General features: G+C 45.8%; 1 protein-coding gene across 6 annotated transcripts in view; it reads right to left on the reverse strand.

The window, feature by feature from the left end:
- The window catches only part of PTPN3 (protein tyrosine phosphatase non-receptor type 3), a 106532-nt gene that overhangs the window by 43065 nt on the left and 48248 nt on the right, over positions 1-15219 (reverse strand). For 4 of the 6 annotated variants that reach the window (XM_064580025.1, XM_045882877.3, XM_064580026.1 and 1 more), the window contains 5 exons: positions 10351-10471; positions 9132-9219; positions 5292-5380; positions 4155-4218; positions 2476-2648 (listed from right to left, as the gene is read on the reverse strand). In XM_064580025.1, coding sequence (XP_064436095.1) covers positions 2476-2648; positions 4155-4218; positions 5292-5380; positions 9132-9219; positions 10351-10471 — 535 coding nt within the window. Of the gene's footprint in view, positions 1-2475; positions 2649-4154; positions 4219-5291; positions 5381-9131; positions 9220-9527; positions 9599-10350; positions 10472-14636; positions 14810-15219 lie in introns of those variants that run through there. The other 2 variants (XM_054509338.2, XM_045882878.3) reach the window with 2 other exon arrangements.

A 15219-nucleotide genomic window follows, 5' to 3' on the forward strand; every position in this document is an offset into this window, starting at 1 on the left:
GAGGACAAAAAACCCAGAAGAACATGAAACTCTCCCTAGAATATCAATGTACTAATTTACAGTAAGAAATAGCATTGTCACCCTGATCAAAACATTCACAGCAGCATCACTAAGAGAATCTACATCAGAAAGCAAATTAGCATTGATTGACAACACTGCCTCAGAACAAGGGGAGCAAGCGAGAGGATTTAAAAGTTTAATGTCGTAGTTCCCTAAAGTATGTGTCACAGGTTATTATTAGATACTTTTATGGGAGGAAAAAAAAGTGTTCCATTGTCCCTTAAGCTTGCAAAATACTGAACAAGTTCCTTTTATGTGGAACCTCTATCAGGAGGCCCCACATGCAAAGATGTAGGTGTAGCTCTAGGGTTGGGCAAATCATGTGAACTAAGCCTCAGTTTTCTCATCTATAAAATGGACACAGTGAGGGCTGAAATTTGCAATACGATGAAGGTGGTCTTAGTAGTAAAGAACTGCTGGCCCATGTCCCTGAATCACCAATATCCCCAATCGACCCCCCCAGTGGCAGATTAAAAATGGCTCCAGTTCTTGGACTCTTGAATGTGGGCTGGCCTGTGACTGCTCTGACCAAGAGTAGCTGTGCCAGTTCTGGGCCTGCCTCGAAGATGACTGGCTGCTTCTGCCCTCGGAGCCCTGAACTTCCGTGTAAGACATCCAACGACCATGCTGGAGAGCCACATGAAGAGGCCCTGAGAACAGAGAGAAGTAAGGGGTCCAGGTGAGTCCAGCCTTCCAATCATTCCATCAGGCATGGGAGCCAAGTCATCTTGGATCTGCAGCCCAGCCCAGCCACCAGCTGCCTATCGCTGAGAAATCCAGTCTATACCGCGTGGAGCAGAAGAGGTTGCTGGCCAAGCCCTTCCCAAATTCTCGATACACAAAATCTCGAGATAGAACAGAAAGATGACTGTTTTGTTTTTTAAAGATTTTAATTATTTGAGAGAGAGAGAGAGAGAGCGCCCACGCATGGGGAGGAGCAGAGGGAGAAGGACAAGCAGACGCCGCGCTGAGTGTGGAGCCCCATGCGGGACACGATCCCATGACCCTGAGATCATGACATGAGCTGAAATCAAGAGTTGGATGCCAAACCAACTAAGCCACCCAGGTGCCCCAAGATGCTTGTTTTACGGTACCAAAATAGGGGTAGTTTTTTCTCTCACAATGGGTAACCAGAACCTGCCCACCTCACCCCCAATTCTGTGTTGGCTATATTTTACAGAAACGAGGAAATTCAAACAGTAAATTCAAATCAAAAGTGACACAGGCAGGATCTGAACTCAGTCTTCTCAGCAAAGTCCATGCTTTCAACTGCTCACTATCCAATCCTGTCAGCTGGCCCGAAGGCTTAGGTCCAACTAAAGTGAACAGTCAATTCCCGTAAGTTGTGTCTGTGACACGTTCAGTAAGAGCCACTGAATGTATAAAGTACTAGATAATATTATGGGAGCTGGAAACTTTGAAAATAGATTTGTTCTTGGTTCATCAGAAGCTGAGAGAGAACACTTAGCACCATAAATACTATCACTGATACTAACAGAAATTCACTGCCTATTGAATCTATAAAAAGCTACCTAATGATTATCAACATAATAGGAGTGTCACTGGGATAGTCTGATACAGTCCCACGTATCAGATAATGGCTCAGACAGGGGCCCTGTTTCATTAGTAACAGCCATATCAACAACAATGCAAAATTATGAAAACAATTTTTCAAACCAACCAACAGTTTACAGTAACTTGATAATTTCTGCTAGATCTTGTACTTAGAGGGCAGTCTTAGAGTAAATACACAAAAATATAAACTGCAGGATTAGTTTAGGAAATACACTTTAGAGTTAAAATTTTAGGAGAGTAATTTCTTTCACTGCACTACTCATTAAATATTCTGATTATCATTCCCGTAGATATTAGTACACATGGGATTTAAATATAATTTAAATATAATTAAGTATGTGCGTGGTACAAAATAAACACTCAATTGCCAGTTTTCATGATTACTGTTATTTTGTGACTGTGATACGTAGTATATCCCAAAGTCACTTGACTCTGAGAAGCTTTATTCCTACTCATTCATTATTCAGGAGCACTGCATGGAATTAACATTCTGTGGGAGAGGATGTCTTAGGAGCACGACGACGCTCAGAGTTACGGCCACGTGCTTCCCTTATTGTGACATGGTGTGGGACTAGTTGTAATTTGGGCTGCTTGGGTGTTCCCAGGGTAGCGGAGTTGTGGAGGTAGAAAGGAAGGATAGGAATACGAGCAGTAGCTGAGTATGCACGGAAGGAGATGCTGTTGCCCCTGGAGACACCTTCAGCCCGGGAGCTCCGGCCCCGGTGACTGGGGCCCCTGGATGATGGCATTCCCCCCTCTGAGGATGTCCCCTACCTGGCGGTGACCAGGACACAGTCACATCTCAGTCTACTGTGGATACCCTCCCTAAAGAATACTCACTTTTTGGGGTTCCTAGAGCCCATAGTCCAGTACTGAGACAGAACATTCTTTTCCTGAGGTAGTAGCTTCTTTGCCTGAAAGAATGTATGATGCTCGACACAGGATTTCCACAAGTTTTTGCAAGATCGGTAATTTAACATGTTGAAGGCCACGATATGTTCCCTGGATTCAGCCTGGGAGGAAAAACACAGTAGAGGTTTCATCTGCACAGATGAAGGAGCGAGCAAAGGCTCACAGGGATTCTATGCCCACATCAGTGGTCGTCAGCTAAGATGTGACAGACAGCAGAAAACCAGCTTCGAAATGCCTGAGGCCACAAACCAATGTTACAGGAATAGTCAGGAGCAGGATCTGTTAACCATCTTATTAACAAGGTAAACATGACCTGACTCTACTCTTTATCATCACTTGTGATCCTTTAGGAAGACTCCGATTTCAAATATGCTTACATTGCTGGGTTGGATATATTTGGCAACCAGAAAAAGGCTGTGTGATACATTTCTTTTAAAATTTAGCTCTGGGAAAATCTCTCCTGAAGAAATAATTCTTCCATTTATCTGAAACTTGAGATTTTATAAGCCTTTGGATTTCTCTGTTTGTCCCCCAAGCATGGAGTTAAATCAAGCGCTCAGATATCATCACTTTAATTATTTCCTTGACCTTCACCCTACCTAAGTTTTCTGTTTTCATGTTAAATTGCCACCTCGTGCATTTTGGGGCCACCTTCGATCTTGCAATGGGGCGGTCAGGAGACCCAGATTCTAGTCCTAGTTTGCTCTGAGCCTGTGTCCTCATTTCCATGTGTTCTTTAGTGTCCTCATTCCATGCTAGGTGAAGCCATTTTAAGAACATATTATCTCTGAAACCCTGGGAAATGAACATAGTGACAGTAAGTGAAAAACGCAGAGCATAGCAGGACAGAGCGCGGTGTCGTTGAAAGAGCAGGAGTCTCGGATTCAAATTCTAGTTCCTCCCTTGGTAGCTGTGGGAGCCTCAGCTTGCATACCTTTAAGTCCTCTTCTTCACCCAGAGTCATCCAGAGAGTGGGGGTCTCCTCTTAGGAGACACATGCAAAGGTTATTGTGCACTCTCTTATTTTTAATTTTTTTTTTAAAGACTTTATTTATTTGAGAGACAGAGAGAGAGAGAGAGAAAGAGCACAGAGCCTGCCTGGGGCTCGATCCTAGGACCCCGAGATCGTGGCCTGAGCTGAAGTCAGACACTCAACCGACTGAGCTACCCAGGCGCCCTTACTGTGCATTTTAAACACATCAAGGGCTTGCTCTTGCTGACATTTACTGCTACTCTTCGTGGGCTCATGCCAAGTGCTCTGACCAATGCTCTTTTACTTAATCTTCTGGATCCCCCGACAGGCAGGTGCTACTGCATTGCTAGAACAAGGTAGCTCGGGTTAGGGGAGGTGAAGGAACCTGCCCAGCTGGTCAGTGGAAGTGGGGCAGCAAGGATCCAAACCCATCGTCACTGCCTTCTTGCTTGGAAGCCTGGTAAGCACAGTGAATTCTACAGGGCACTCTGGACCCCGGCATCCATTTTCTGTCCAGCACACGCCAGGCTCTCTCTCCCCGGTCACACATACGGCCCAGCTGCCTTTACCTGCTGAACGGATGGCTGAAGTGGCTACAAACACAAGAAACAAAGCAAGCGTGGACGTAACTCACCTGTTTTTGTCGCTGATGTATAAAGAACTTTTTCCTCTTGAAAGAAATTTTTAGAATGTTCACCCTGCAAGAAAGCAAGCACACAAAATGCACTTAGGGATCAGCCGGGTGGCAGCTGATGCGTCTCAACATGTGTCCTCTGCTCCGTGACCATGAGGAGCGCGGGCTCGAGGCTTCCCAGGGTTGACCTCAGGGTAGGAACGATGGCGGGCCCGTCGCCTCAGCCAGATACCAAGGAGCTGACTGAAGCCGAGTATCACACAAGGGCCGCTGGACTGTGACGTAACTTTTAAATGACAAGAACCACAGGCAAAGTGCTCTCTTTGCGGTCAGCTGCTTTGGTGATGCCCAGGCAGGACAGCTGAGGGCAGCGTGGAGAAGGAGGACAGAGAGCAGCCAGACAGACGTGGGTCCACATCCCAGCTCTGGCGCTTACTGGCCATGTGTCAAGTAGCTCCTCGACAGTTTGCACAAGAACACGACCATAGCCCCCACAGACAGTATTTTTATATACCAGATCCCCTACTAAAAGCTTTACTAGCAGTCCCTCAACTAAGCCTTGCAACAGTCCTGAACTGTATGATTAGACCCAGTTTTCAGATGGCAAAACTGAGGCTCAGTGACCTCATCTAAGTGCTCAAGATCGTTCAACTAGGAATGCGTGGATCTGAGCCTGTGCTCTCAAGTCCTGCACCACGAAGTCCTTGGAAAGCACTGCCTTTTTCAGAGTGGTCTCATGAGGATTCAAGTCTGAACACTTGGTAAAAGTCCAACTAATAACCAAGGAACCACACTGACAATACAGTTCCCGCCCAGAGGAAGTTCTCTGACTTCTGGCCAATGCACTGCCCGGGCCTCCTTAACTCCGAAACCTGCCTTGCACCATTTTATCCCTGTTTCCACAGAGTATCCCAAACCATACAGTGACCGGGGGAATGGGATGCCGGTGAAAACTCAACTACTTTTCCCAAGTACTGAATCTGGGTCAACCAGAGAGGTCGGAGGGAAAAACCTAGGGGTGAAGTCTCCACTCCTCCTTCAGAAATAAAAGTGCAAAATTAGAGATAACGTTTCTTTTTGTTCAGTATATTTTTAAAGCATGATTCAAAAAAATAATTAGAACTGGTCTGCACTTACCAAGGATAGAAACTTGTGCAAATATATTTTCGGTACACGGCGATGCCCGCAGAAGCAATCCCAATCATTAGCTCTAAATTGTGCAGATCCTGTAAAAGGGAAGAGCTCAGATTCACAGCATGTCACGGTCACGCTGATGCCCTCCGGTAACTCAAGCACCCACGCTTTTATAAATAGCAGTATGTATATGCTCCAAAGGGAAAATGTTATGGAAAACAGGCACAGAATACTTCAGATCCCAGTACTTAGCAGCAGACTCTTCTTTTTTTTTTTTTTTTTTTTTTTTTTTTTTTTTTTTTTTTTAATTTTTTTATTCTTATGTTAATCCCCTTACATTACAACATTAGTTTTAGATGAAGTGTTCCATGATTCATTGTTTGTGCACAACACCCAGTGCTCCATGCAGAATGTGCCCTCCTAAATACCCACCACCAGGCTAACCCATCCTCCCACCCCCCTCCCCTCTAGAACCCTGTTTGTTTTTCAGAGTCCATCGTCTCTCATGGTTCGTCTACCCCTCCGATTTCCCCCGCTTCATTCTTCCCCTCCTGCTACCTTCTTCTTCTTCTTCTTCTTTTTTTTTTTTTTCTTAACATATATTGCATTATTTGTTTCAGAGGTACAGATCTGAGATTCAACAGTCTTGCACAATTCACAGCGCTTACCAGAGCACATACACTCCCCAGTGTCTATCACCCAGTCACCCCATCCCTCCCACCCCACCCCCCACTCCAACAACACTCAGTTTGTTTCCTGCGATTAAGAATTCCTCATATCAGTGAGATCATATGATACATGTCTTTCTCTGTTTGACTTATTTCACTCAACATAATACCCTCCAGTTCCATCCACGTTGTTGCAAATGGCAATATCTCATTCCTTTTGATGGCTGCATAATATTCCATTGTATATATATACCACATCTTCTTTATCCATTCATCTGTCGATGGACATCTTGGCTCTTTCCACAGTTTGGCTATTGTGGACATTGCTGCTATAAACATCGGGGTGCACGTACCCCTTCGGATCCCTACTTTTGTATCTTTGGGGTAAATACCCAGTAGTGCAATTGCTGGATCATATGGTAGCTCTATTTTCAACTTTTTGAGGAACCTCCATACAGTTTTCCAGAGTGGCTGCACCAGTTTGCATTCCCACCAACAGTGTAGGAGGGTTCCCCTTTCTCCGCATCCCCGCCAACATCAGCAGCAGACTCTTCTAAAGTGAACATACACAGTCTGAGAGCAGCCGCTGGGTCCCACCGGCTTAGAGAGTTACCAGGCAGGCCCACTCGTCCTGCCACAGAATCCTGACATGAACATCCAATTGTACTTTTTCAACAATTAGATACCATGCTAGCATCAGCAAGGCCTCACCCTCTGCACAGCTTTCCACCAATCTCAACTCCCATCACGGGAAAGGTGTTAGCTACCTGTCGTCATGAAGCGTAGGACTGCTGACTTTAAATCCAATGAATAAATAAATATTGCCTATAAATCCAATAGACTCAATATTCATTAAGAGCCTGCTATGTTGGGGCGCCTGGGTGGCTCAGATGGTTAAGCGTCTGCCTTCAGCTCAGGTCGTGATCCCAGGGTCCTGGGACTGAGCCCCGCGTCTGGCTCCTGGCTCAGCGGGGAGCCTGCTTCTCCCTCTCCCTCTGCCTCTCCCCCTGCTCATGCTCTCTCTCTCTCTGTATCTCTGTGTCTCGAATGAATAAATAAAATCTTAAAAAAAAAAAAAAGAGCCTGCTATGCTATGCATTGCTATAGACAATGAAAATATGGAAGATACAGTGACTATAAGGTATTTAAATTCATTTGAGAACAAGGTGAGTAAAATTTAAAACTAAAACGGTTCCTTTCCTGAGTCATCTATATCCCAATATACCCACTCAGATACTTGTAATTATATTAAAAAGGGGGGGGCACAGTCTGACTTAGTTACCACTGAGTGTGAACGTTGGGTTTGCCGCTTACTAGCTGTGTTATTTTGGGCTATGGAGCCTCATTTTTTTCCTTTTGTACAATAAGGATTATTAAAGCCACCTCTCCAAGGGTTTTTATCAGGCTGAAATTACAGAATATGTGGCAGGATAATAAACTTTCATTCCCTTTTGCCTTCCAAGATGTGGTGGGACAAATTACTGTGAACAGCAATGCGAACACGGGGCATCAGAGAAACTGGCCAAAGAAAACAGCACTGATACAGGCGAAAGTCCAGAGAACATTCACTACTGGGCACCCAGCTGAAATCACATGCAATTCATCCCCTGATGGTCACTGTTCACTAAACTCCCAGGCTGTCCCCACATTCCCCAGCTGCACATGTAGAAGACAGGGCCATATGACTAGTCGTGGTCAATGTTCTAGGAGAAGTGATGGGTCTCTTCTGGGCTGAATCATTTAAGAGCTGCCGTGCGACCCTCCAGCTTCCTCTTCACTCGCTACAAGCATGAGGCCACGTGTGGAGCTGGTGATGCCACAAAATGGAAGCAGCCTGGCTGCCGAGTCGCTGCAAGTAGGAAGGCTTCCCTGGAGGGTCGCTGGGACCCACCGCAGCTTTTGAACTACTGAGGAAGGAACTTTGTGGTATCAAGTTATTGATAGGGGTTTTCGGATGACCCAGCATAGCCAAAGGTAACCCAACTCCCTCTGATACCTTGGGAGGTGTCAGCCAGGCAGGTAATCATCTGGCTTGAGGTCTCTCATGGGACACAGGTGGTGGGGAGAGCACAGATCAACTCAGAGACATAGAAAGCCCACTTCACCACCGCAGAACGCTCTCCACAACATTCTATGACAAATTATTATTTGCAAATGTAATAAAAAGTAACCGTCAAGTCCCACAGTTGGTATTTTTCTAAGATCCCATATCTTTTTCCTACTTTATTACTTAGGTCATAACTTGCCTATCACACAGTTATAAGATTGAAGGGACACAAAAGAGACAGAAGTGTGTCTATGAATTGCAAAAATATTCTATTTACTCAACTTCCCCAAGCCTCCATTTTCTCAGTGTAAAATGGGATGATTAGCATACTGGCTTCACAAGGTTGCTATAATCTTTAAATGGACCTTGGGGTCTCGTGAAAAGCATCTCAAACAATGGCTAGTACCTACTAGGTGTTCAACCAATATTTACTTCCTTTTAGATATGATGTGGGCCAATTACTGGTAGAAAATTAAAGGCCAGATGCCAATTAGACGGTGCCGGGGTCATGTACTGAAGCTGCTACTTCTGTGCTATGTGACCTCTGAGAAGTCCCTGAGTGTCAGTTTCTCCATCTGTAAAATGGGGGTAGTGATAATACTCACCTCAGGCATTACTGTGGGACATAAGCAAACCACTGTGTCCAGCAGATAGAAATTGCTCAGTAGATGATGGATATTAATCAGTTTCATTGAAAAGGTCACAGTCAATTTAAAATATTTATTGGTTTTCATGATCATACCATTATAATTTTTAAAAGCTGTCACATTTGAGCAATTAACTGTATTTTGAGCAGCACTGAGATGAAACAGTAAAAACCTTGGCTCACCAAAGTATCGCTTGGAAAATGGACATAGACATTTTTTGCTTCTTTAACCGTGACATGAAATCATCTTACAAAAACTACTCATTTCTAATCCCCATGACCCCGCACCCCATGGAAACATAAAACATGAAAAAAGCGACTGGATAAATAACCAACCAAACTCAACATTACTTCATAAACTTTCTGAATATTGTTTAAAAAGGTCTTTTTAAAAATTATTATTATTATACCAGAAAAGGCAGTTCAAGAAGTTTTACTTCCGGAAGTTAATTTCTGAACCCGGCCGGGCCAAGGGTACCTACCCTACCACTGTGCAGCTCCACTCCATAGAAGTCGAGGGTCCGTGCTATGTTAATAAAGCAAGATTCAGCTTCTGATTGCTTTAGCCCACTACAGAAAAGGAGAGAAGATGCAGAGTTTGCCATCGGTAAAGTATATAACTCTAAGTTTTAAAATAAAAATCCCCCTCCAAGTTGGTAACATTTCTGTCGGGTCGTAAAATGCCTTACATTATTAATCTTAAACAGTCTAGCCCTGAATTCTAAAGCAGGTCTTTTTCTTGTCCACTGCCCAGGACTTCATCTAGCCTGCTCGGTCCTTTAGTAAATACTACTTCTCACTCGGTAGGCTCTCAGTCCTCAGATACAGAAGACAGGCACCTTGCGAAATTCCCACCCTCCTTGTTCCAAGTTGCTTACTTGATAGGCGCTCTTCAGGTCTTTCCACCTTTATCTATTCTTCAGCAGCCTCAAACTCCCAAACGTCATTGTACTATTTTAGGACGCTGGCTTCTGCCTGGGAAACCGTTCTGGGAGGGAGGATTGGCAGTGCCTTTCAGAAGGGACGCTGGTTGCTTGGCCTCTGTTTTTCCAGCCTTCCCAAGAATGGCCGGCCCCTTGAGACCTGGCCTTCCCGGTCGGGAGGGCCCTTATCTAACCTGGGCTACACCAGTGCCACTGCAGCTTTGAATAAAATGCGGCAAAGGACGAGGGGGCCAGACGCGGGCACATCTGCTGGAGTGCAAGCGTGGCCTGAGGCAGCCGTGGAGGACTGGTGTCCCTTCTGGAACGAAGGCCGTTTCGTGACCTGAGACCAGAGAGGACACGGGATGCACACAGCCTGGCGCCATGCGTCCGTTGGCCTGTCTGTTCCGCGACGCCTGAAGGGGCTGCACGTTTTATTAAGTGTGGTCATCCGTTCAAAGGTTTGCCTGGCAGGTCAATTTGTGGGGCAGTCAGATTTAAAAAGGGCATTTCCCCTAGGAATTAACGGATTTCAACGACATCCTAAAAATAGAACGCTGTAAATCCCCCTAAACTCTTACTGGATTTTGCACTTTACAGAAATGCTAGTTACGCCAAATAAATCTGATATCATAACAGCCCAAAGGTTCACAAACCCCCAACAGCTTAAAAGAGGACTCGTGAACAAAAGGAAGCCACACATCAAACCTGAGGGAACACGAGATCTGAAATGCCCGACCTGGGTTCCCAAAGTAGGCCACCCCGCCCCTCCTGTTACCTGTGCTGCTCATGGAGGGATTCCACCTTCATTAAAAAGTCATCGTTCTGATCTGGGATAAACTGACTATCGGAAAGATAGCCTGGATGATGAATGGAAGAATTATAGTCTCCAAAATGACCTATCAAGACAGAATGAGGAGGAAATTGCCTTTTCAGTATGGTCTGTATTCACAAGCATTGACAGCATCACAAGAAAGGCACTGGAAGCATTCTTCCGAGAGGTTCTACCACCACATGCAATAGAGCTTCTCGTTTGCTCCAGATTTCACATTTTTATCGGAACCCTATATGGGCTAAGTACTACCATGCAGGCTTCGGCTGAATGCTCTCCCTGAGGCCAGATGTTTGAACAGTCTAAGCTAGGTCCTGTTCTAAACCAACAATCTGTGGTGAGCACAGCAGGTGGTACCGTACCCCTGGATACAGACATAGAAGGGAGCCCACTCAAATACGCCACACCCTCTATGCCGGGCACTGTGCAGATGGACTCTCTACTACCCCAAGGTGATTATGACACTGGACCAACCTGCTCTAAAACAATGGGTATGGGCAGAAAAGAGGTCATGATGACCTGACTATTCTCTGCACCTTGACCGACTCCCTGGAATTTGGAGAAGTGTGGAAGAAATGGAACCAGGATGTGTTCGGAGGCACAGTGGGAGGGTGGGGCATGGCATGAGGGATGGGAGTCGGTGGGGCTGTTGGTCTGGGCCCTGGCAAGGCTGAGGGCAGAGTTCTTGGGAAGAAGGAAAACTTCTTAGGGGAGTCCGGGAAACACTGGGAACCTGCAATTACAAAGGGAAGAGGAAGGGGGCCTTCTAGAGGGATTACCAGATGCATCCCTGGTCCAAACAGCACCTCTCCCTCAAGATCCTTGACTGCCATTCTACAAACATGATTCATTGATGTCTAAGGTGTTATAGGTATTCCTGAGAGTGGTGCAGTAGCCAATCTTTACAAGCGTACGTGGCTGCCCTGAGGATTCAAACCATCTGGGTGTCTGGACTGTGGAGACTGGGAAAAAGACCCTGGGTGGAACAGCCAAGGATCTGGCTGGGGGACCCAAGGACACCTGCTTCCCTTCTCCAAGTTCAGTTTTTCCGGCTTTATAAAAACAGGAGAAAAACAAGTTCTAGTTCTGATGGATAATTTATCTAGTATTTCATTTTCTTAATGAGGCACTTTCATCTTTTTCTTAAAAATATTAACCTTGATCTTTCCAAAGGTTTCGATGAATTCTTCCTGCAGCTGGCCTCACTGCCAGGGGGCTTCTGAGCACTGACGTTCCACAGTACCCATTCGACACAGATTTCTAAATCACACAGCTCCTTCTGTGTCACAAGGATGGGGATTGGGAGAAGCTGCGGTGATGCTTCACGGCCAATCTCAGAAGGGAAGGAGAGGACCCGGGGAGCTGCTTAGGGGGATTTCATCACAAAGATGAGAGGAGAGACACAAGCACGTCTTTCTTTACATCCATGTGGCCCTGCTCCCCCTCAGTTGCCATCACACATAAGAGCTGCCCTTTGAGATCCACATTGTAATGAAGGGATCTGTTTCCTCCTTACAGTCTTCCCTGAGGGCTGGGAGCGAGGCAGACTCATCTGTGGGGCCTAGCACCTACGCATGGCACACAGAAGGTGCTCATGGATGCAGTGCTTGGAGCTAACCCAAACAAAGGCTACTACAAAGTTCAATTTTCGAAGAGGAAGAGGGCAGAAAGCCAAATGATTTACGCAGGCAGACCTGGTCAAGGGGAGACCATAGGCTGTAAAGGCCAGCCAAATGCAGCTAAGCTATGGACAGAAATGTCAAGGCTGGATGATGTAAGCACAAGTGTGGCTTACAGCAAGTCTGTATGCGGTGAAGTGTACAACAGTGTGCATATAGGGAATAATTTAGATGCCTTGACAGAGTTCCCAATGAGGAAAGCCTGAGAAAGCCTTAAAATTACCTTGCGTAAATTCATTTTAAAAGGGAAGAAACAAATTAAGGGAAGAAACTGGTCCACAGAAGCCACTTTCAGCAGTCGAGACCAGAACCCAGGTGATCCATGCCCCAGCTAGTGCTCCCACCATCCCCACCAGCCTGCCTACCAGGTCCGAGCTGCTGCTGGCTGGCCATCTGCTGAGGACAGTGGTCACGGCCCCAGAAGGCAGCCAAATGCTGCAAGAGATTTTCCTGAGCCTCAAGCCAGAGTCCTATTGAATTCTACTCTGTTGGTTTCATTAGCTCATAGAGATCCTCTTGGATCTTGATTTGGTTATCCATATTAGCTAACAAGTCCCAACCCCTGGGCCCTTCTATGAACATGAATAGCAAGGCTGTCTTTACTCAAGTCACTGACAAACATCTGAACATGAATGACCAATGAACCTTCGTGTAGGGTGGTTTTCCCTTGAAATCTTAGTCAGCTACTCTGTGCAAAGTGCTATGCTAACCACTAGAGGGACACAAAGTCAAACAGTCATCTGCAAACACTCGGAAGGCAAAGGGAGGTTCCCATGATGGTTTCAAAGCCATGGACCCATTAGATGCTCATGACAACCCAGTGACAGACATTGTTTTTATTCCCATGAAACAGTTAAGGGAAGGGAGACTCAAGGAAGGGACCTGCCCACTTTGCCCAGCGGGTAACTTGGAGCCTAGACTCTAACCACAGTCCATACTGTTCATCTACTTACTATACCACATACCCTAACCTCCAGAGTAATACACTTTCCTATTTTTGGAGAAGCCAACACACGCAAAAGCTAATTATAGCAGGAAGAAAAGGAAATGAGTGTTTATGTGGGAAGTACATTGTCTTAAGTCCCATGCATTCTTCTGGCTAATATTTTATATTGTGCAGGAAAGAGAGAGTATATTCTAGGCACTCAAATGTGCAGCATTTCAAGCTGTGAAACTGTTCTGTTGGGAAAGTCCTTTACATAATATATGCCCCTTACATGTTATTTATCCATCTCCCACTTGATCTTGGAGGCTTTTCTCAGGGGTCACGATTAAGAAGCTTTTCTGGACTTGCTCGCTTCTCCCCCACACGGGATGGGGTGCATCCTCTGTGCTCACCCTCACTGCCAGCATCAGCTGGCCCACCTGTGCCTCCCCACTGGGCAGGAGACCCCTTGCAGAGAGAGGCCATGCTTTGTCTGTCCGTGCAACCCTGAGGCGGGTGCAGAACCTGCATGTAACAGAGGTCAACGGACATTATGGAGTAAATACACATTTCTAAAAATGTCATTCTTTGAGGCTCATCAGGACTTGTGGCCACCAGCAACCTGAAGTCTTTTCAGGTATTTGCCTATATTACTTTTTATCTAGTAAGAAAATGTGCCTTCGGTTTGCTCATCACTGGTAGGGTTTATCTCCCTATGACACACGTCTGTTAGGACAACCTGGTGAAATGTAGCAGATACAATTTAGATATCCAGCAGTATCTAAGAATTAATCTTACAGGAATGCATGCACAGAAGTATGAGGAAAAATACATGTGTACTTCCTCAGAGTGAAGGAATAAAGAACTTATACTTAGAAATGTTTGTCTGACGATCCATAATTTTATTAGCATGATAGTCATGCTAATATTTCCACTGAAACTAGTTTGTACTTTTTAGGTGCTAATAAATTCCTTTAGCCCCCAGCCTAGCATTCGTTTGCAGAGGGGGAACCTGACCACTGAAGCTTAGAATAGTTTTTTCTTATTTGGTTCTTATATTTTACTCTAAGTAGAGTTTATTGTTGTTGAACAACAGGCAGTTCTTTAGAAAGCTTTCTTCTGGGGAGACATGAAAACAGAGTGAGAGTTAACACTCACCATGCGCCAGGCACGATTCTGAGAGCTTTCCATATAATAACTCATTCCATCTTCACTACGACCCCATGAAGTAAACACTGTTATCCCCACTTGACAGATGAAGAAGCTGAGGCCTAGGGAGGCTCAGGGTCATGCACGTATGAGGGGAAGAGCCAAAACCCAGGTAATACGGCTTCAGGTGTGCTCTCGTCGACTCAGTTAACGGCAAGGGTCCAACTGTAGAGTTTCTAGTTATAGACTACTTCACACGTGTGATCTGACTCAAATAGTCAATTCTGAGTTGTCACAGTCACTGTCCTCACCTCCATTTTACAGAGGGAAAAATGTAAATTCAGGGAGGTAATATCACGTAAGTGGCAAATGGAGAAGCCAGGCTTAAAATTGAGTCTGGCTGCATCCAAAGCTACGTCCTTCCTAAAAGTGTTCCCAGCCCTCAAACCTCAAGCTCTAGCTGTGAACACCAAACTCACTCTGGGATGTGGCAAAGCTTGCTTCTTCAGCCGATCAGCCTGGCAGAGACAGAGGAAACGAGGTCTCGAGATCAGCAAGGATACAGGTCGACTGTGGCCACGTCATTTCCCACCTGGACGCAACATGGGTGGGTCTGTTCCAGTTGCATTGTAGGGAGAGGGGAACTTTCCAATCTACCCAGACCCACCACTGTGCAACCTCTTCTCAGTTTCCCTGAGAGGAAACTGAGAGGGAGGAGGTGCAGGCCATCTGGGGAGACTGATGCTAGGTCTTACCTGACTAGTGAGCAGGGTCACTGTTAAAAGTCTGTCTTCCACTTCCTGGTATCACGCAGGTGGGCAGGTAAGCTGGTAAGTTCCAGCCACCTTGCTCTTCACCTCTCCTATTCCTGATCCTTGAAGCCGGGGGTGTGGACAGACTTAAGGCCACCTCAGGAGTCCCTGCCAGCCTTCTCTTGCTATTTTGCCTCTGAGACCAAAGCAGAGTGAGTAATTTAGCCCCCACCTGCTCTGAGACCTGACCGTCTTGCCCTCTTAGCCGCCTACCACACAGTCGGCCAAGAGGGTTAACAGGCCAAGATGG

The sequence above is a fragment of the Mirounga angustirostris genome, unplaced genomic scaffold (assembly GCF_029215605.1).
Source record: "Mirounga angustirostris isolate CCGP_5_RB_7025 unplaced genomic scaffold, mMirAng1.0.hap1 SCAF_15, whole genome shotgun sequence".
Taxonomy (NCBI): domain Eukaryota; kingdom Metazoa; phylum Chordata; class Mammalia; order Carnivora; family Phocidae; genus Mirounga; species Mirounga angustirostris.